Source organism: Pan paniscus, chromosome 7, assembly GCF_029289425.2.
Source record: "Pan paniscus chromosome 7, NHGRI_mPanPan1-v2.0_pri, whole genome shotgun sequence".
NCBI classification, from domain to species: domain Eukaryota; kingdom Metazoa; phylum Chordata; class Mammalia; order Primates; family Hominidae; genus Pan; species Pan paniscus.
Genome location: NC_073256.2, coordinates 63,492,642 through 63,515,223, shown reverse-complemented (window position 1 = coordinate 63,515,223; position 22,582 = coordinate 63,492,642). Strand labels below are relative to the sequence as shown.

Genomic DNA, 22,582 nt, shown 5'->3' with positions numbered 1-22,582 from the left:
TTCTGGAATTTAAACATTTGAGCAATGGGCTAAAGGAAATAGAGATGTAATATACAAATGTGTCCTGTTTTTCTTTTCCTTCCTTTAGATTGATTCATCTGTATCTTTTAATACAAGTCATGGTTCATTCCCTGAAGTCTTTACAACATATATTAGTCTACTTGCTGACACAAAGCTGGATCTACATTTAAAGGTAAACAGTGAAATATTTATTTTTTTGGATTACATTCTCTTCTGTTTTCGTATTTTTTTTTGTGATGTTTTTTATTTTTTATTATGGAAAATTTCAAACGTGTTCAAATGTAGGGAGACTAGCACAGTAATCCCCCGTACTTATTAGCCAGTCTCGATAACCATCCTGTGTGGGTGTGTTTGTTTCACCTGTGCGGTCAACCCACCCGTCAGCAGGCAAGGAAGGCCAAGCAGGCCGGGCGTGTTATCTGACCTGTATCTGCTTCAGTTCAGTGTGCCTCTCCAAGACATGAGAACATTTCTTGCTTGCTTGCCTGCTTTCTTGCTTGCTTGCTTGCTTGCTTTCTTTTTTTTTTTTTTTTTTTTTTTAGACAGTCTCGCTCTGTCACCCAGGCTGAAGTACAGTGGCACAATCATGGCTCACTGCAACCTCCGCCTCTTGGGTTCAAGTGATTCTTGTGCCTCAGCCTCCCGAGTAGCTGGGATCACAGGTGTGCGCCACCAGGCCTGGCTAATGTTTTTATTTTTAGTATATTTCACCATAGTGGCCAGGCTGGTCTCAAACTCCTGACTTCAAGTGATCTGCCTGCCTCGGCCTCCCAAAGTGCTGGGATTACAGGTGTGAGCCACCACACCCGGCCTAGAACATTTCTTTTAAAGTATAAGATTATCATATTTGGATGAATTAACATTTGTGTTTGCATACATATTATTTAAATTGGCTTTTTGTGCTATAATGACTTTATTACTCAGTCATTTTTCTATTAAAATAATATAAAAATTTTTGGTGATTTTTTAGGGTCAAGAATGAATAAATACTGTCATTTTAAGGGTTACTAATTTTAAAGTCCTAGAACAATTAGATTTTAAACCCTATTGAAAAGTGGCCTTAATTCAAGGGACCTTTTTACTGGATAAAGGGGATAATTCTTTGGAATTTTCTGCTGTGCGATTAATCAAGTTTCCCATTTCTCCATAGACAGTCTTGGAATTTACTGCCATGCGAGGGAGAACAGGAGTCAACTCCTAGTTCTTGTTAAGCTCAGTATGAAGTTCTTCTGTAGTTCTGCAATGTGTAGTTGTAAACTCCTCCTTAGGTTATTCAAAATGTTCTTTCTACACAAAGCTTGTACAGTACATTTTTACTAGGTTCATTATTTGTAGAAGAGGAAGCACATACCGAATCAGCACCATGTCCCATTTATTTATGTGTCCATAGCTGGCGTCAACCAACTAGCCTGGGTAAGAGTCAAAGCTGAGGTATAGGCTGGTTGCGGTGGCTTATGCCTGTAATCGCAACATTTTGGGAGGCCAAGGCGGGTGAATCTCCTGAGGTCAGGAGTTTGAGACCAGCCTGGCCAACATGGCAAAACCCCGTCTCTATGAAAAATATGAAAAGAATTAGCCAGGCATAGTGGCAGGTGCCTGTAATCCCAGCTACTCTGGAGGCTGAGGCAGGGAGAATCACTTGAACCTGGGAGGCGGAGGTTGCAGTGAGCCTACTAAGATCATGCCACTGCTCTCCAGCCTGGGTGACAGAGTGAGACTCTGTCTCAAAAAAAAAAAAAAAAAAAAAAAAAGCTGAGGTATAGAATTGTATTCATGTTGGTTTTTAATATAATTTAGAAATTATGGTGAAGTCATTCATTGATTCCACATAATGCTTTATTTGCAATGTCTTACAGTAATTTTATTTATTCTGTAGGATATATAAGCCATAATTCGTGCAGTTTCTTATGTCTGTCTTGCTCCACAGGGCCAAGCTGTCACTCTTCTTCCATTCTTCACCAGCCTCACTGGAGGCAGTCTGGAGGAACTTAGACGTGTTCTGGAGCAGCTCATCGTTGCTCACTTCCCCATGCAGTCCAGGGAATTTCCCCCAGGAACTCCGCGGTTCAATAATTATGTGGACTGCATGAAAAAGGTTAGTTTCTAGTAGTATCAAGTAAAATTAAAACACTGATTTTTTTTTTCTTGTTACATATCTTGATGAAAAGAGGTGAGTGAAATATCCACAATCAGAGAAGTTGTAAACCACCCAATAGGTTATTCAAAATGTTCTTTCTACACAAAGCTTGTACAGTACATTTTTACTAGGGTCATTATTTGTAGAAGAGGAAGCACATACTGAATCAGCACCATGTCCCATTTATTTATGTGTGTGTGGCCTGAGAATTCATTTAATTCACTTGGAAAGCAGTGACAGGAGTATATGTGAATCCACTGGAATTTTTTTCTCCCATTTTTAATTGTGAAATACTTTATGTGTAAAATGGAATGTATAAAGTATATGTAAGTTATGAACAGTAATACCAAAAGAAGCTAAGAAATAGAATATTACCAATAATTTCCAGTTTCTAAAATTTAATAGAGTAGCGATTATTTGAGAAGCATTTCGTGATTATCCCTAATATGATAGGTTGAGCATCCCTTATCTGAAATGCTTGGAACCAGAAGTGTTTCGCATTTTGGAATGTTTGTGTATACATGAGATATCCCGGGGATAGGACTCAAGTCTGGACATAGACATGAAATACATTGGTGTTTTTTGTTTTGTTTTCTTTTGTTTTGAGACAGAGTCTTGCTCTGTCGTCTAGGCTGAAGTGCAGTGGAAACTGCACACAACAGTTTCAGAGATGAAAGAAGGTATTATGTCCATGAGATAGGATAATGATCCTTGGAAATTAAATATGCAGAAGCAAAATTTAAATAAAACATACTTGTTCTATTCTGAAGATAAAATTAAGGGTATCTCCTAGAAAGCAGAACAGAAACTGAGATGGAGAAGGGGAGAGTCAAGATGAGAACATCGGGGGAGCGGCCTGGGATATCCCCTCTGTAGCGAGGACGGTGTGGAAAAGATGCACATTACCAGAATCAGAGTAAGGGCGAGAGTCCCTGGCATGGTGAAGGAGGGGGGCCTGTTGAAGGCACGTCTCCATGTACTCTCAGAACCTGAGATGCAGAGAAGAGTAGCATCTGCAAAACCTAAAAAGAATAGGGGCTAGGTACAGTGGCTCACGCCTGTAATCCCAGCACTTTGGGTGGCCGAGGAGGGCAGATCACCAGGTCAGGAGATCGAGACCATCCTGGCTAACACGGTGAAACCCCGTCTCTACTAAAATTACAAACAATTAGCCAGGCGTGGTGGCGGGCGCCTGTAGTCCCAGCTACTCGGGAGGCTGAGGCAAGATAATGGCGTGAAACCTGGGAGGCGGAGCTTGCAGTGAGCCGAGATCGTGTCACTGCACTCCAGCCTGGGCAACAGAGCGAGACTGTGTCTCCAAAAAAAAAAAAAAAAAAGCCTAGAAAGAATCTAGGCTCAGTATATAGTGAACATTGATATATACCAGCCACTCAACAATATCTGTAAAAATGACAGAAATACTGGTATTTGTTAAGTCTGTGAAATTCTGGTGTATTTTTCTGTATGTTATATTTTTTATTATATAAGAAACTTTTTATATTTTTAGTATATAATTTAACTATTGAAGCAAAAGTAAAACCCAACAAAATTTTAATGATGTTGATGTATTTTTTCTAGTTTCTAGATGCATTGGAATTATCTCAAAGCCCTATGTTGTTGGAATTGATGACAGAAGTTCTTTGTCGGGAACAGCAGCATGTCATGGAAGAATTATTTCAATCCAGTTTCAAGAGGATTGCCAGAAGGTAAGTCATTCTGGCCTGGGATCTCAGGAACCATACGCATTTCAGTTTTGTGGGAAATTATCCTCTCTGTTCCAAAAAAAAGCTGAGTGGCAATTATATTCTTGCTACTAAACTTTATTTTAGTTTTTTGTCTTTAAAACAAAACTTTTATTATTATATTTTTCAAACATACACAAAGCTAGAGGAAGAGTATAAATAAGGCCCCAGATTGAACAAAGTTCAGCATTTTCCAAGCTTCATCTTGGCCTTTTGTCATTTTTCTTTTTTGCTACTGCTATTGTAATTTAAAGCAAATCTGTGACACCATGTCGTTTCACCTCTTAAATCCTTCTGTATATGTCTCTTAAAGCAGTTTTCTTGAATAGCCATAGTACCATTATCAACTGAACGAAATTATCAGTAATTCCATAGTCAGATTTCCTCAGTAGTCTCAAACAAGCTGACAGTGTTGGCTTATTTGAAATTTGGTCCAAACAAGGTTCATACATGGCATTTCACTGTTATGTCTCTTCAGTCTGCATTTAAAACAGTCTCCTCTATTATTTATTTTGTTTTTGGAGATACTTGGACACTTGTCCTGTATAATATCTTATATTCTGGATTTATCTGATTCTTTTGCTTTCATTGAACTTCTTCCTCTAGCCCTTGGATTTTCTGTAAATGGAAAGTTATGTCTAAAAGCACAGTTAGATTCAGGTTGAAATTTTGGCAAGACTAATAGTTGATACTTTATACTTCTTATTCACGGCATTAGGAGGTGCATAATGTCTGGTGATCCTGCTTTTAGTGATGCTAGGATTGACTAGCCATGTGCATGATTGTATTTTCCTCATGGTTTAGCTCTATTTATGATGATTGCCCTGAATCACTTATTTCATTAAGAGTTGCAAATGGCCATTTTTCTGATTCTTTTATTCCTTCTAAATTTAGTGCCTGGAATTACAGTGTAATGAAGGTCTCATCACTCGGATTGTTTGGTTACCAAAAATGCAATTTAGTATTTTAGCAAAAATACAGTGGGAAAGATAGGACATATTTGATTGTTGATTTTTTTTTTTTTTTTGAGACAGAGTCTGGCTCTGTAACCCAGGCTGGAGTGCGGTGGCATGATCTTGGCTCATTGCAGCCTCTGTCTTCTGGGTTCAAATGATTCTCCTGCGTCAGCCTCCCGAGTAGCTGGGATTACAGGCACGCCAACACACTGGCTAATTTTTGTATTTTTAGTAGAGACGGGGGTCTCACCATGTTGGCCAGGCTGGTCCCGAACTCCTGACCTCAAATGATCTGCTTGCCTCGGCCTCCCTAAGTGCTGGGATTACAGATGTGAGCCATCCCGCCTGGCCCCGATTATTGATTTTTGAAGTAAGGGTTTGATGCCATGGCTACTCCTCATAGTAAACTTCCAATGAATTTTTAAAATTGGCATTTATCTATATTGAATTTGTAAATATCCATGTAAATTTGTCTTGAGTTGTATTTTACAGATCATAAACTTCACCCACTGTAAGTATATAGTTCCATGATTTTTAGGTAGTTTATTGAGTATGCAACCAGCACCATATAACATTTTTATTCCCCAGTAAGACCCCACAGGACCATTTACAGTTGACTGCCATTGCTGATCCTAGCTCCACGCAAACACTAATCTACTTTCTGTCTTTATAAATCTGCCTTCTCTGGACATTTTATATAAGTGGAATCATACAATATGTGATCTCTTATTCCTGGCTTCTTTGTTCAGCGTAATATTTTTGATGTTCATCCATGACATAGTTCATTCCTTTCTACTGATATTTTTTAAAATATCATAATTAACCAACTATAAAACAGAATTCTGCATGGCAGCAGAACACATTCTTTTGGAGCATACCTGCAGCATTCTTTAGGACAGACTATATACTAGACCATAAGAACAAGTCTTGATAAATTTTAAAAGATTGAAATCATACAAAGCATGTTCTCTGTCCAAAGTGAAGTTAAATTAGAATTCAACAACACAAGGAAATTTTGGGAATCTGAAAATGTTTGTAAATAATATATTTCTAAATAGCCCTTGGGTGAAATAAGAAATTACAAAGGAAGTCAGATAGCATTTTGATCTGAATAAAATAAGAATAAAGCTTATCCAAATGTGATGCAACTAAATAGGTGCTCAGAGGGAAATTTGTATCTTTTAATTCCTGTGTTTGAAAATAGGAAAGATTTAAATTAGTAATCTGAACTTTCTACCTTAAAATCTAGAAAAAGAAAAAAACTAAACCAAGGTAATACAAAGGAAGGGAATAGGAAACAGAAAAATGGTGGAGAAAAATCAGTATTTGTTTTCACAATCAAAGCTAAAGGAGTTGACAAACCATTAGCTAGGCTAGCCAAAAATAAAGGAAGAACCACAGTTTGTCAAAACTAAGAATGAAAAGAGGTGGATGTTACCACTGACCTCTCAGAAACTGTAAGAAGATTATAAGCGAATATTACGAAAAATATTAGGCCAGCAAATTCAGCAACTTAAGCAAAATGGGCAAATTCATAGAAAGTCGTAAATTACCAAAACTGACTCAAGAAGAAATAAAATGTATGAATACACCCCCAACAAGTAATTAAATTGAATTAATAATTAAAAATCTTTCTGTGAAGGAAATCCCAGACCTACATAGCTTTTTTGTTTTGTTTTTTTGGATGCAAGGTCACACTCTGTTATCCAGGCTGGAGTGCAGTGGTCAAGGCTCACTGCAGCCTTGACCTCCTCCTGGGTTCAGGCAATCCCCCCACTTCAGCCTCGTGAGTAGCTGGGACTACAGGCATGTACCACCACACCCGGCTAGTTTTGTATTTTTTATATACACACAGGGTTTTACCATATTGCCCAGGCTGGTCTTGAACTCCTGGGCTCAAGCGATCTACCCGCCTCGGCCTTCCAAAGTGCTGGGATTACAGTCATGAGCCACTGTGCCTGGCCTCCAGATAGCTACTAGTGAATTTTGTCAAAAGAGTCTCACTTTGTCTCCCAGGCTGTAGTGCAGTGGCTCACAGCAGTCTCTGCCTCCCAAGTTCAAGTGATTCTTGTGCCTCAGCCTGCTGAGTAGCTGAGACTATAGGCACACACCATCACACTTGGGTAATTCTTTGTATTTTTAGTAGACACAGGGTTTCGCCGTGTTGCCCAGGCTGGTCTCAAAGTCCTGAGCTCAGGCAATCCTCCCGCCTCAGCCACCCAAAGTGTTAGGATTACAGGCGTGAGCCACAGTGCTTGGCCCAGATATATAATATATTTTTGTTTTTGTTGGTACATAGGTGCATATATTTATGGGGTACATGAGATATTTTGATACACGTGTATAATGTGTAATAATCACACTTTGATACAGGTGTATAATGTGTAATCAGGTCAGGGTGACTGAAGTATTCATCACCTCATTTATCCCTTCTTTGCATTAGAAATAATCCAGTTATACTCTTAATTATTTAAAAATGTAAAATATTGGCTAGGCGCAGTGGCTCATGCCTGTAATCCCAGCACTTTGGGAGGCCAAGGCGGGCAGATCATAAGGTCAGGAGATCGAGACCATCCTGGCTAACAAGGTGAAACCCTGTCTCTACTAAAAATACAAAAAAAAAAATTAGCCGGGCGTGGTGGTGGGCGCCTGTAGTCCCAGCTACCCGGGAGGCTGAGGCAGGAGAATGGCGTGAACCCGGGAGGCAGGTGACTGAGCGAGACTCCGTCTCAAAAAAAAAAAAAAAAAAAAGGAAAATACCATTGACTGTAATCACCCTATTCTGCCATCAAATACTAGATCTTATTTATTCTATCTAACCATGTTTTTGTACCCATTAACTATCCCCATTTCCCCCTCCCTTTTACCCTTTCCAGCCTCTGGTAACCATCTTTCTATTCTCTATCTCCATGAGTTCAATTGTTTTAATGATTTTTGGATCCCACAAGTAAGTGAGAACGCGCAAAGATTGTCTTTCTGTGCCTTACTTATTTCACATAACATACTGATTTCCAGTTCCATTCACGTTTTTCCAAATGACAGTATCTCATTCCTTTTTGATGGCTGAATAGTACTCCACTGTGTATATTTTCTTTATCCATTTGTCTGTTGATGGACACATACGTTGCTTCCAAGTTTTGGCTGTTGTGAACAGTGCTGCAGTAAACATGGGAGTGCAAGTACCTCTTCGATATACTGATTTCCTTTCTTCACCCAGGCTGGAGTGCAGTGGCATGATCTCGCTCATTGCAACCTCTGCCTCCCAGGTGCAAGTAATTCTTCTGTCTCAGCTTCCCTCCCGAGTAGCTGGGGTTACAGATGAGCGCCACCTTGCCCAGCTCATTTTTTTTGTATGTTTAGTAGAGATGGGTTTTCACCATGTTGGCCAGGCTTATCTTGAACTCCAGACCTCAGGTGATCCACCCGCTTTGGCCTCCCAAAGTGCTGGGATTACAGGCTTGAGCCAACTCGCTTGGCCTATTTTTTGTTTTTGTTTTTGAGATGGAGTCTTGCTGTGTCACCCAGGCTGTGTGTATACCTAACAGTGAGATTGCTGGATCATATGGAAGTTCTATTTTTAGTTTTTTCAGCAACCTCCATGCTGTTCTCCATACTGGCTGTACAATTTATATCCTTTGTCCACATTATTTCAGTTTTTTGGAATGTATTAAGACTTGTTTTGTGGCCTAACATATGCTCTATCCTTGAGAATGATCCATGTGCCTATAAGGGTAATGTGTTTTCTGCAGCCATTGAGTCAGATGTTCTGTAAACATCTATAAGGTTCATTTAGTCTGTAGTGCTGATTGAGTATGATGTTTCTTTGTTGACTGATTTTCTGTTTGGAAGATCTGTCCAATCCTGAAGGCGGGGTGTTGAAGTCTTCAGCTGTTGTTGCATTATGGTCTGTCTCACCCCTTTAGCTCTAATATTTGATTTATATATCTGAGTGCTGCAGTGACCGGTGCATATATATTTACAATTGTTATATCCTCTTGCTGAATTGACCCCTTAATCATTATATAATGACTTCAAAAATCCCTTTTTATACTTTTTGTCTTGAAATCTATTTTGTCTGATGTAAGTACAGCTACTCCTGCTCTGTTTTGGTTTCCATTGGCATGAAATATCTTTTTTCATCCCTTTATTTTCAATCTGTGTGGGTCTTTATAGGTGAAGTGTGTTTCTTGCAGGCAACAGATCTTTTTTTTTTTTTTACTTTTTTATATCAGTTTAGCCACTTTATTTTTATTGGACAGTTCAATCCATTTACATTCAATGTTGTTGATAAGTGTGGACTTCTACCATTTGTTATTTGTTTTCTGGTCATTTTGTGGTCTTTCCTCCTTGCTTCCCTTCCTGTCTTCCTTTTAGTGAAGGTTATTTTCTCGGGTCATATGTTTTAATTTCTTGCTTTTTATTTTTGTGTGTTTGTTGTATGTTATTTTTGATTTGAGGTTACCATGAGGCTTGCAAATGATATAACTCATTATTTTAAACTGCTGACAGCTGAACACTGATTGGATAAACAAACACATGAGCAAGAGAAAAAACTAATAAAAATTATACACTTTAATCTCATCTTCCGCTTTTTAAACGTTTTGCTGTTTCAAGTTATACCTTATTACACTGTCTATATCTGGAAAAGTTATTATTTTTGATAAATTTATCTTTTTAGTCTTTCTACTCAAAATATAAGTAGTTTACATACCACAATTACAGTGTTACAGTATTCTGTGGTTTTCTTTGTACTTATTAGTGAGTTCTATACTTCAGGTGATATCTTATTGCTCATTAATGTCCTTTTCTTTCATATTAAAGAACTCCTGGCCAGGCGTGGTGGCTCACGCCTGTAATCCCAGCACTTTGGGAGGCCGAGGCTGGTGGATCTCCTGAGGTCAGGAGTTTGAGACCAACCTGGTCAACATGATGAAACCCTGTCTCTACTAAAAATAAGCCAGGCGTGGTGGCAGGTGCCTGTAATCTCAGCTACTCAGAAGGCTGAGGCAGGAGAATCGCTTGAACCCTGGAGGTGGAGGTCGCAGTGAGCTAAGATCATGCCACTGCACTCCAGCCTGGGCAAGAAGAGCGAAACTCCGTCTTAAAAAAACAAAAACAACAACAAAAACTCCTTTTATCATTTCTTGTAGCATTTATCTTGTGGTATTGATAAAATCCTTTAGCTTATGTTTTCTGGGAAAGTCTTCATGCTTGAAGGATATTTTTATTGGATATACTGTTCTAGGAAAAAATGTTTTTCCTTCAACATCTTCAATATGTCATACCACTCTGTCTTCGCCTGTAAAGTTTCCACCCATAAGTCTGCTACCAGATGTATTGGCACTCCTTTGTATGTTACTTGTTTCTTTCCCCTTGCTTCTCTTGGGATCCTTTCTTTATTCTTGACTTCTGGGTAATTGCTTGTTAAATGCCTTGAGGTAGTTTTATTTGGGTTAAATCTGCTTGGTGCTCTATAACCTTCTTATAGTTGAATATTGCTATCTTTCTCAATAGGTTTGGAAAGTTCTCTGTTATTATCCCTTTGAAAAAACTTTCTACCCCTGTCTCCCGCTACCTTTTCTTTAAGACCAGTAAGTCTTTGATTTGCCCTTTTGAGGCTCTTTTCTACATCTTGTAGGTATGCTTCATTGTTTTTTATTCTGTTTTCTTTTGTCCCCTCTGTGTATTTTCAAATAGCCTGCCTTCATGTTCATTAATTCTTTCTTCTGCTTAATCAGTCCTGCTTTTAAGAGACTCCAGTGCATTCTTCAGTATGTCATCTGCATTTTTCAGATTGATAATTTCTGCTTGATTCTTTTTAATTTTTTCAATCTCTTTGTTTAATTTATCTGATAAGATTCTGGATTCCTTTTCTGTATTATGTTGAATTTTGTTGGCCTTCCTCAAAACAGCTATTTTGAATTCTCTGTCTGAAAGGTGACATATCTCTGTCTCTCTTGGATTGGTGTTGGTGCGTTATTTAGTTGATTTGGTGAAGTCATGTTTTCTTGGCTGGTTTTGATGGTTGTGGATGTTCATTGATATCAGGGCATTAAAGATTTTAGGTATTTATTGTAGTCTTCTGGGCTTGTTTATATACATCCTTCTTGGGAAGACTTTCCAGGTATTTGTAGGTACTTGGGGGTATGATCTAAGTCTTCGGTCACTGAAGCCATGTCTGCTTTAGGGGCCACCCTAAGTCCTAATCTGCTGTAGGAGGCACCCCAAACCCAGTAGCACTGTGGTTCTTACAGACTTATAGAGGTACCACCTTAGTGGTCTTGGTACAATCTTGGAAAATTCCCTGGATTACCAGGCAGAGACTCTTGTTTCCTTTACTTACTTTTCTCAAACAAATGGAGTCTCTCTGTCTGTGCTGATTACCTGTAGCTGGGGGAACGGTAATATGAGCACCTCTGTAGCCACCACCATGGGGACTGCATGGGGTCAGACCTGAAGCACAGCACAGCACAGCACTGGGTCTCACTGAAGGCCTTCAGTGACCACTGCCTGGCTACTGCCTGTGTTCATTCAAGGCCCAGTGGCTGTACAATCAGCAGGAGGCAAATCTAGCCAGTCTTGTGTTCTTTCCTTCAAGACAGTGATTTCTCCCTGGCTCCAGGTGGGTCAAGAGATGCCATCTATGAGCCAGGCCTAGAGTTGGGAACTGTAGGAATTTACCTGGTGCTCTATTCCACTGCAGTTGAGCTGGCAGCCAAGCTGCAAAACAAAGTCCTTTTCATTCTTCCCTCTCCTTTCCTAAAATAAAGAAGTCTCTGCCTGTGGTCACCATTGCCCCAGGCCTGCAGTGAGGACTGCCTGGCTACTGCTGATTTTCACTCAAGGCTCAAGGGCTCTGTAGTCAGCTTGTGGTGAATGCTGCCAGTCCTGAGTTTCTCCCTTCAGGGTAGTGGGCTCCCCTCTGGCCCAGGGCAGGTCCAGAAATCCTAAGAGCCAAGGCCTAGAACTGGGGACCTCAGAAGCCCGCTTGGGATGTTGCCCCTCTGTGGCCAAGCTGGTGCCCATGTTGCAAGGCATGAAACATAATGCAAGTCTCCTTTACTCTTACTTCTCCTTCTCTCAAGCAGAAATGGTTTCTCCCTGTGGCCACCACAACTGGGAATGTGCTGGGTCACACTCGAAGCCAGCGTGGCCCTGGGTCTTAACCAAGGCCCACAGCAAGTACTACCTGGTTAGCACTGATAATTCGTCACCCAAAGGCTCTTTAGTCAGTAGGTGATGAATCCCATCAGACTGAGCCCTTCCCTTCAAGGCAGCAGGTTCCCTTCTGGCCCAGAGTGTGTCTAAAAATGTCGTCTGGGAGCCAGGACCTGGAGTGAGGGACTCAGGATTCTCCCTGGTGCCCTGTTCTGCTGTGGCTGAGCTGGTATCCCAGTTGCAAGACAAAGTCCTCTTTACTCTCCCCCTCCTGTCCTCAAGCAGAAGAAAGGAATCACTTTTATTACTGCAAGCTGTACTACTTAGGTTTGGGGAGGCATGGCCAAGCACTCCCATAGTGGCCACAGCTGGTATCTCAGGTCATGTGCCCCCCAAGTCCACTTGTTCTGAGCCCAGCCCAGCACGAGGACTTGCCCAAGAATTGCAATTGTTGTCATCTTAGTTGCCTTTTAAGTTTGTTTGGGACCCCAAGGCACTTTAGCCCATGGTGGCAGGGCTTGCCAGAATGTAGTTTCTGACCACTGGGATGGACAGTTTGCTTCTGATTAGGGCTGGTTGAAATGTTCTCCCAGTGAGTGCTGGCTAAATTCTGCCCTGGGTTGGTTTCTGCTGTGACAGGACATCACTGAGTTCCAATGCAAAGTGCCCCGTCACTGTGCGTTTCCTCCCCCAAGTGCACAGCTTCTGTGTCCTGCGTGCAACTGCTGCTGGGGGATGAGGAAGGAGTGGTGTAGCTGATTGAAGACTATCTTTCTTAGTTTCTTCAGTGCCTCTTTCCTTAATACGAAGTTAAAACCAGGTACAATGATCACTCACCTGATTTTTGGTTCTTATGAAAGTGCTTTTTTATACAGATAGTTGTTCATTTTGGCGTTCTGCGGGGGAGACAATCACTGGAGGCTTCTATTTAGCCTTCTTGGTCCACTCCTTCCATTGAATTTTATCATTCATTCATTCATTTATTATTTTTGAGATAGGGTCTTGCTCTATTGCCCATACTGGAGGGCAGTGGCATGATCATGGCTCACTGCAGCCTTGACTTCTGGGCTCAAGTGGTCTTCCTTCAGTCTGCCTAGTAGCTGGAACTACAGGCATGCTATCACGCCCAGCCTTTTTTCTTCTTTCTTTTTTTTTTTAAACGTAGAGAGGTTCTTCCTAAATCGCCTGGGCTGATCTTGAACTCGTAAGCTCAGATGATCCTTCTTTCTCAGCCTCCAAATTGCTGGGATTACAAGTGTGAGCCGCCGTACCCGGAATTAAAATATTTAAAAAGAAATTGTACCAGTAGTTCATAAACCCTTCAGGATATAGAGGAGGAAGGAATACTTCCCAACTCCTTTTGTGAGGCGAGTAACAAGACCAACATAAGAGAAAGACAGCACAAGAAAACTATAGACCAGTAAGTATCCTTCATGAATATAAACACAAAAATTTTTAAAGATACATTAAGCTATTCAGCAACACCCACAAAACATTATATGCCATAACCTATTGGTGTTTATTGTAAGAATGAAAGGTTGCTTTTCTATCTGGGAATCAGTTAGTCTTAGATACCATATAATAGAATAAAGGAAGAAAACTCATTATAATTTCAGTAGATGCAGGAAGACTTTTGACAAACTACAACATCCATTTGTGATAAAACTGACAAAGGCTGTCTATGAAAAACCAATAGCCAACAAAATATGTAATAGTGAAGGAGTGCATGCTTCCTCCTGAGATTGGGAACAAGGCCAGAGAGCCTGAAAAAATAAACAAAAATAAATAAAGGGCAACTAAATTTTTTACTATTAAAATTTTTTTCTTATTCTTTTTTCTGTTTTACAGGATTTTAGTGTAACTTCTTTTCTTATTCCTTTACGCTGTGCATCTTGTTCTCTTTTCCTTTCTAATGTTTCCAGTGATAGTCTATAATTACTCAATGGCTTTACAATATGCACAAAATACTTTCAAAAATAACAATACCAGTATTATTACATAGAATAATGACAGCTAGATGAAGTTTAAATTTTTCATTTTAGCTATAATTTTCTTAGTACATGCCATCTAAGGATATACAGTCAAATTTTTGTGTTACAGTCAAATTTTGTGTTCCAAAATCATTTGATGTAGTTTTTTCTTGATGTGTGGTTATTACACCAATTAGTAGTGCTTATTTAATTTTCAAATTTTAGAAATTTTGTTTTTTCTTTTGACTCAATTTTCATTTTGAACATGTATGATATTTACATGACTAAAATCAAAGCTATATAATGAGCTGCAATTCAGAGGATCTTCCTTCCATCTCGGGCCCTTCTCTTGTTCCTCTTTTGCCCCATCACCTTCCTATCTCTTCCACTTTTGTCTTGTACAGATCTCGCCCTATCAGCATATAGAAATCTTCCTCAATCTTTGTCTTAAAAAATTAGTGTTTAATTCTTCATTGCAAAGAAGTATCATAGTATTTTAAAGTAGCCCTTTGCCGATGGACTTCTGGGTTCAATCTTTTGCTGTTAAACATAATGCCACAGGGAAGCCAGATGCAGTGGCTTACACCTGTAATCCCAGTGCTTTGGGAGGCTGAGGCAGGAGGATCACTTGAGCCCAGGAGTTTGAGACCAGCCTGAGCAACGTAGCAGAACCCCATCATTACAAAAAATATTTTAAAATAATAATAATAATGCTGTTGTGAATAGCCTTGTGTTTATATCATCTTGTATTTGCCCGTGCATCTTTGGGGTAGATTCCTAAATGCAGATGAAAAGGTAAGTACATTTGTAATTTTGCCAGGTATCTCTGTATTGCTTCTTTTGGGGCTGTATTATTTGCATTCCTCCCTTATTTGTAATATACTAGTGTATCTGTTTCACTACTGTCTGGCCAACATTGTGAAACATTCAGATTTTTTCCAATTTATAGGTGAGAAAGGGTTTCCCTTTGTTACCTTAATTTTTCTTTTATTATGAGTAAAGTCAGGCATATTTTTATATATTTAATTTGCATTTTTCAGTAAATCATCTGTGGGCCCATTTTTAACATTAGGTCTTTGCTCTTTTTATTTTGCTTCTCCTTACTATCTTAGCTTTTTAGGTAAGAGTCAGATGTTTTATGTGCATCTCTACTGTGCTTGCTAGTGGAAAGCTCCTCAAGAGAAAATGAGCCTAGGATGGTGCCTGTGTTATTCCTTTCAGGCTGCTATAGCAGAATAGCACAGAGTGGGTGGCCTATAAAACAACAGAAATGTATTTCTCATGGTTCTGGAGGCTGGGAAGTCCAAGAACGTGCTGCCAGTTGATGGAGTGTCTAATGACAGCCTGCTTGCCTGCTTTATAGGCAGCACCTTCGCTCTGAGTCATCCATGGTAGAAGGGACAAAGAACTCTCTAGGGCTTCTTTTTTTTTTTTTTTTTTGCGACGGAGTTTCTCTATTGTTGCCCAGGCAGGAGTACAATGGTGTGATCTCAGCTCACTGCAACCTCTGCCTTCTGGGTTCAAGCAATTCTCCTGCCTCAGCCTCCTGAGTAGCTGGGTTTACAGGCATTTGCCACCATGCCTGGCTAATTTTTGTATTTTTAGTAGAGACGGGGTTTCGCCATGTTGGCCAGGCTGGTCTCAAACTCCTGACCTCAGGTGATCCACCCGCCTCGGCCTCCCGAAGTGCTGGGATTACAGGCATGAGCCACTGCACCCGGCCTCTGGGACCTCTTATATAAGGGCACTGATCACCTCCCAACAGCCTTACCTCCTAATACAATCACACTGGGGATCAGGGTTTCAACATAGGAATTTGGGGAGTCTTAAACATTCAGTCCATTATAGTACCCAAATAAACTTTGCAAATCCTGTATGGCATCTAGTAGTGTCCTATAGTCTTTTTATGACTGAGTTACTTTCTGAATCTAGTATTTTTGACCTGGTTATCTAACTTCATGGCATCAGAATTTTAATGGCCATTTAGTCTTAACCCTCTTATTTTTACAGATGAAGATACTAACTCTGCGTTCTTAATTTATAGATTTATAGACAAAACTTTATAGATGATTATTCAAATATATTATTTTCAGGTGAGAAAATAAAGGGCCAGATAGACAGGTATATTTCTGTTTGGGAAATAGCAATGGTGGTTCACTGGTAGGGAGAAACTAGAATTTTAAAATCATAATTTCTGATTTTTTTTTTTTTTTTTTTGAGACGGAGTCTCACTCTGTTGCCAGGCTGGAGTGCAGTGGTGTGACGGCTCACTGCACCCTCCGCCGCCCATGTTCAAGCATTTCTCCTGCCTCAGCCTCCAGAGTAGCTGGGACTAGAGGCGCACACCACCACGCCCAGCTAATTTTTGTATTCCTAGTAGAGACAGGGTTTCACCATATTGGCCAGGGTGGTCTCGATCTCCTGACCTCATGATCTGCCAGCCTCGGCCTCCCAAAGTGCTGGGATTACAGGCGTGAGCCACCACGCCCAGCCAACTTCTGAGTTTTATATCCTAGAAATGTGTCTATTTTTAGGCTTGAGATTCTTCCAGAGCCTTCCAGATGTTCTTTAAGCAAGACCAGATTTGAAAGTAAATGAAACATTCTTTTTAGTGCCCATGTTTGATTTGAAGATTTTGAGGAGTGGATAAAAGTAGTATGGTTCATGTACAAATGCTTTTTGTGTTTTGTGGATTTTGCATATATATAGTCCTTAAAGTTATTTTTGTAATTTGTAATCACTGGTGTTTACTTTGCCTGTTACGTAGTAGGCACTCATAAAGTTCCTCTTCAAAGCAGGGATGTTCATATAATTTTATCTTGTTTTCTTAGGGGTTCATGTGTCACGCAAGTAGGCCTTCTGGAAAGCGTGTATGAAATGTTCAGGAAGGATGACCCCCGCCTAAGTTTCACACGCCAGTCGTTTGTGGACCGCTCCCTCCTCACTCTGCTGTGGCACTGTAGCCTGGATGCTTTGAGAGAATTCTTCAGCACAATTGTGGTGGATGCCATTGATGTGTTGAAGTCCAGGTTTACAAAGGTATCATACGCCTTAAATCAGTAATAAGAAGTAAGCAGCCTACTTGACTGGTGTGCTTAGACACTGCTGTGTGCTCAGTCACATGGCCTCTGCTGTTCAAGGAGTGTGCCACATAACAGTCTGTGGCTACATGGGATCTGCCTTTATTTCCTGTGGCTTCTGTAACAACTTAACGCAAATTTGGATATTCTCTTACACTTCTGGAGGCCAGAAGTCCAGAATCAGTTTCACTGGGCTGACATCACAGTGTTGTCAGGGCCATGCTCACTCTGGGAACTCAGGGAAGAGCTGTTCCTGGCGGTCCTGGGGGCTGCCAGCATTGTTTGGCTTGTGCTGGTTTCACCCTGGTCTCTTCCTCCCTGGTCACATTTCCATTTCCTGTCTATCTAATCTCCCTACACATCCTTCTTACAAGGTTGCCTGTGATTTCATTTATGGCCTACCCACCTGTACAATCCAAAATAATGTCCTCATCACAAGGCCCTTAACTAAATTTTGTCTACAAAGTCCTTTTTTGCCACATGAGGAGGTAGGTTTCAGGGATGAGGGCATCTTTTGGATACTTTTTGTGGGGCGAGGGCAGGATGTATCACTCAGCCTCCCTCGGAATCCTGTTGGGAAATACTATGAATACCCAGATGCCGCATTGTTAATGCAGACTTCAAAATAGCTGAGAATTTTGGATTTTCACCTGTTGTTCCCATGTCTTCAGTAAGATTTTGTGCAAACATTTTCTACCCTTGGCTCACTATTTGGATGTCACACATTATTTCCTGCTTCACCAGTGTAACATATCAATGCTTATATTCGTGTTCTAGACCTGGACAATTGCATGCTTTCTTATTGAAGTGATTTAGCATTTTTGACTGTTAAAATTCTGTCTGTCTAAAGGATATTAAGTATTAAATTTGATATATTCTATAAGATATATTTCATGTTTAATAAGACCAAAGATAATTATTTGTTACCTTTTTGAAGCTAAATGAATCTACCTTTGATACTCAAATCACCAAGAAGATGGGCTACTATAAGATTCTAGACGTGATGTATTCTCGCCTTCCCAAAGATGATGTTCATGCTAAGGAATCAAAAATTAATCAAGTTTTCCATGGCTCGTGTATTACAGAAGGAAATGAACTTACAAAGACATTGATTAAGTAAGATTTTACTTAATTTTGGATTCTATTTTATTTATCAATGCTTTGGTTACATATATTTTTATGTATGTATATAGTGTGAATAAATATTTTATTTAGATACTGAGCTTTTATAGTTTTCTTCTTATAAACCACTTAGGTGAACTTTGATTAGGGCATTAATTTAGGGTGTATTGGATAACAGTTGTTTTATCTTGTACTAATGTTTTACAAATAATAAAACTTTTTCCTTTTACTGTTCTTTTCCTACTGTTTTTCCCCTTGAATAGCTTGATATATTTTTAGTGCTGTGATTTTCAGTAACAAAAGATTTAGAGTATTTTATTTTTTCTGAGATTTGAAATTAAAGGCATAGTAAATATTTTTTAACAGGCATTCTAAACAATACAAAAGTAATCAAATGTATTTTCTCTAAAACTTGTCTTTTAATGGAGTTCTCCTCCTAGTAAATATTGAACACAGACTTTTGCCGTATCACATTTTGCATCACCAAACAAATTTATTATTACCCTCCTCTTACTTGGTGCTGTCTTACCTCATCAGTGAATGATGTCACCATTCAGTCATGACTAGGCTGTTGTCTGTCCTCCTTGCTTCCTTCCCTCTCTTTACTTACTGCACTTGATGCCATTGCATCACTGACCACTGTGTTGCAAGATCCATGTATATATGCTGCCCTTGCTGTGAGATGGGTGACATGTTCCTTTTCATATTCCCAGTGCCTAATACTCTGCCTGGCACAAGCCTGACCCTCGAGAAAGGCTGAATGGCATTAGGTCCTGTTGTCTGGCATTGTTGGGCTTGAGCAGTGATTGCCATGTTGTGTGAATTGATTTGTCACATGGATCTCTCTGCAGATTGTGCTACGATGCATTTACAGAGAACATGGCAGGAGAGAATCAGCTGCTGGAGAGGAGAAGACTTTACCATTGTGCAGCATACAACTGCGCCATATCTGTCATCTGCTGTGTCTTCAATGAGTTAAAATTTTACCAAGGTTTTCTGTTTAGTGAAAAACCAGAAAAGGTAGGCCACTCCTACGGTGTGCACTATTGTTATTGTAGGAGTTCAAAAGTTAGATTATATCAGTTAAACTTACAGATAATTTGTACCATCTTATATTAAAGATGTGGTTCGTTTAATTCTGCATAGGTATATTTAAAGCTGGAGTGCTTTTCCGTGAGCTATTACATAGCATTAATTCTAAAGTAACATCGATTATGAGGATCTTCACCATTCAGCTATTTTTATATGATTCTTTGTATTCACAGAACTTGCTTATTTTTGAAAATCTGATCGACCTGAAGCGCCGCTATAATTTTCCTGTAGAAGTTGAGGTGAGTGAAATTTTCAATGTTCTAAGTTAAAAAAAACTTATCAAGTGCTCACAAAGAAAACCATATTATGTCAAACACATTAAGTTGCCAATATTCAAGTCGGCTTTCAACAAAAACTGGTGGTTTCATGTGGTTTCTATAAAATCTGGCAATTGTAGCTTCAGATACAATCTCAGGCAACTACAAAATTTGTCAGAACTTGATTTCATCTCTTGACATGTGTAGGAAAGACGGTGCCAGTAAAAGGAAGTGTTAGGACATATCCCAGAAGTTGTTTTCTGAGTGAATTGCTCCAGTCAAAGAAGTTGAGATCCTTACTGTGGCCTTGCTTGGGCAACGTGGTAGGATCATGGAAAAGTCATGGGTTAACTGGAAGACTTGCTCTGGCAGATGGGACAAGGTTTGTTTTAGCCAAGCTCAGATTGACATGCCAGCCTCAGCAGTTGGGCAGTTGGTGAGAATGTGGTGGTTGCTGCCTTCAGCACCCATTGGAAATGGGAAGGTGGGCAGAGAGCTGAGCTCATCCACCATGGCGTGCACTTTCCCCACACAGCTGCTGACCTCTACCATGTCTTAGTGCTTCACCACTACATGTGAATGCTGATCCTGCCTTGTACTTCTTCTGAACAAGACTAGGATTGTTTTCTAGGCATATGTTCAAAGAACTAAAAAACAAGAAAATTAGCACCAGTTTATTAAGCGTGTAGACACATGCTGTATGTTACTTCTATGTTTTACAACAATTACAGGCACTATGATATATCATAACTAGATTTGAATAAATTGAGGTTCAGAGATAAATAGAATTTATCAGCAGTCCAGGCATAAGAGCTTGGTACACACTGTACGCAGTGAGCTGTACCAGAGCTGAGATGGAGGTTAAGTGCCTGGGCTGAGTTCTGTGGGAATCTGCAGGAAGGGCTTTCCTTAAGGGACACTCACTAGTCTCTTTTCGAGGTTATTTTTGAGTGCTTTTAAATTTGTTTTGTTTTGTTTAAAAATTTATAATTTTTTTTTTGCCAGATTGCTACTAAAACAGAAAAAGTATCACTATTATTATAAAATGTTTTACATTGTTTATTTGTTCTTCCCAATAGGTTCCTATGGAAAGAAAGAAAAAGTACATTGAAATTAGGAAAGAAGCCAGAGAAGCAGCAAATGGGGATTCAGGTAGGATGTTTTCAAAATCATGAGAAAGGATTCAAATCGATGGGTTATTTTGTTTTGTTTTGTTCTAAGACAAATAGAGGAGTAAAGTATTTTTTATGTAAATAGAAAATACTCTAAGTACCCTAAAACATTGAAATTGACTTTGAAAAAGTATTTTAAGTGGCAAATGGAATTATATTTTGAAAGAAATGTACTTAGCTAAACTTAGCTGCATAGAAAGGTCTCAGAGTGGCCAGACGGGGTTCAGATATGTTACACTTTTTTAAAAATACAAAATTAGCTTGGTGTCTTATTGTTTGCATATGGATTGTGTTTGTATGTTGTTCAGATACCTTCAGAAGTCTACATTAGAATACAAGTCCTTTCCAGCCACTCTTCTGTGCCCAACCTCACTGTGGGTTCCCATCTCTGGCAGGACAGAGCTGCTCAAGGCCTCTGACCTGCCGACTCCCTCCCCTGCAGCCCTTCTTACTGCTCACTCCAGCATATGGCTCTTGCCTGTGCCTTGTAGGCGCCAGGCCTGCTTTTGCCCTAGGTCGTGTGCACTTGCAGTTTCCTCTAATACCCTCAACTCCAGGTATCAGCATACCTCATGACATTTTGTTTAATGTCAACCCCTGAAGTAGACTCTTCCTGGCCTCCCTATTTAAAATTAGTCCACTATCCCTCTATATGCTCCTTGTTTTTGTTTTTTGCTTAATTTTTCCTTATAGCTTTATCATCATTTCTTGATATGAGAATAAAATTTGGACCAGTTTTCTAAATCTCTTAGGTGTTTTGGATTAGCTACTTTTCAGTGGTATTTCTTCCCACATTTTTGTTAGACTTAATGGGCAAAATGTACATCATCAAAATTTTAAATGCAAAGAAAATGTGTTAATCATATGCAAAATTGGACCAGTATAACAATTTCCTTGTCTATGACAGAATAACTGCTTGATAACAACAAAAAGAAAATGAGGTCTTTTCCCCATTTCTTTTTTGCTTTCTTAATCTGGATAATAGGTTAATAATCACTGGCTTGATGAAAACCTTAGATTAAAATATGCTTTAATTTTCATATCATTTGAATTTAGAGAAATAATTTCTTACTAATTATGTTTGAATACATGTAATTTTCTCCTTTTTTATATTTCAGATGGTCCTTCCTATATGTCTTCCCTGTCATATTTGGCAGACAGTACCCTGAGTGAGGAAATGAGTCAATTTGATTTCTCAACCGGAGTTCAGAGCTATTCATACAGCTCCCAAGACCCTAGACCTGCCACTGGTCGTTTTCGGAGACGGGTGATCACATTTCACATACTAAAAGAATATTGTCGATGTTTGTGAAGAAAGGGGGTCACAGCTATGCCTTGCTGTTACTACAGGAAGCCAGTTCTCTGTCCATTGACAACCCTCGGAGTATAGAGTTAATTTGGAGAATTTTCCAAGATCTAATTCCTAGCCTTTTATTCTGTAGACTCAGCAGTCAGATATCATCAGCACAGTAGGAGGTCAGGGGTCAACATAGCAAAGATGCTCTGACCTGAGGTGCACTCCCGGGGAGTCACCATACAGACGGTTCAGGGGGTCACACAGCAGAGACATCTGCCCTGAGGAGTGACCATAGATGGGGGTCAGGGGTCAGTGTAACAGAGACATCTGACCTCAGGAGCCACCCTGTGGAATGACTGGGCAGACGGGACAGGGGGACTATGTACTTGGGATGCAAGGAAGACATGAAATCCTTCTTATCTGTTAATTGTACAGTGAGTGTATTTGATATTATTACCAGATTATCATTATTACCTAAGTGTTTGTTATATGCTGTTGCTCCAGAAAGAGCCTCCCACATCCACTGCCTTGTCCACTGAATGTTAACTGTACCCTCTGCTCTCCTGGGCCCTCCCTTT

General features: G+C 39.8%; 1 protein-coding gene across 4 annotated transcripts in view; it reads left to right on the top strand.

Moving 5' to 3' along the window:
- The window catches only part of PRKDC (protein kinase, DNA-activated, catalytic subunit), a 186,397-nt gene that overhangs the window by 78,285 nt on the left and 85,530 nt on the right, over window positions 1-22,582 (top strand). For all 4 annotated transcript variants that reach the window (XM_055116536.2, XM_055116534.2, XM_055116535.2 and 1 more), the window contains exons 38-46: window positions 89-193; window positions 1,949-2,116; window positions 3,737-3,864; window positions 16,816-17,023; window positions 18,002-18,180; window positions 19,038-19,206; window positions 19,452-19,517; window positions 20,615-20,687; window positions 21,826-21,974. In XM_055116536.2, the coding sequence (XP_054972511.2) occupies window positions 89-193; window positions 1,949-2,116; window positions 3,737-3,864; window positions 16,816-17,023; window positions 18,002-18,180; window positions 19,038-19,206; window positions 19,452-19,517; window positions 20,615-20,687; window positions 21,826-21,974 (1,245 nt within the window). The remainder of the gene's footprint in view (window positions 1-88; window positions 194-1,948; window positions 2,117-3,736; window positions 3,865-16,815; window positions 17,024-18,001; window positions 18,181-19,037; window positions 19,207-19,451; window positions 19,518-20,614; window positions 20,688-21,825; window positions 21,975-22,582) is intronic.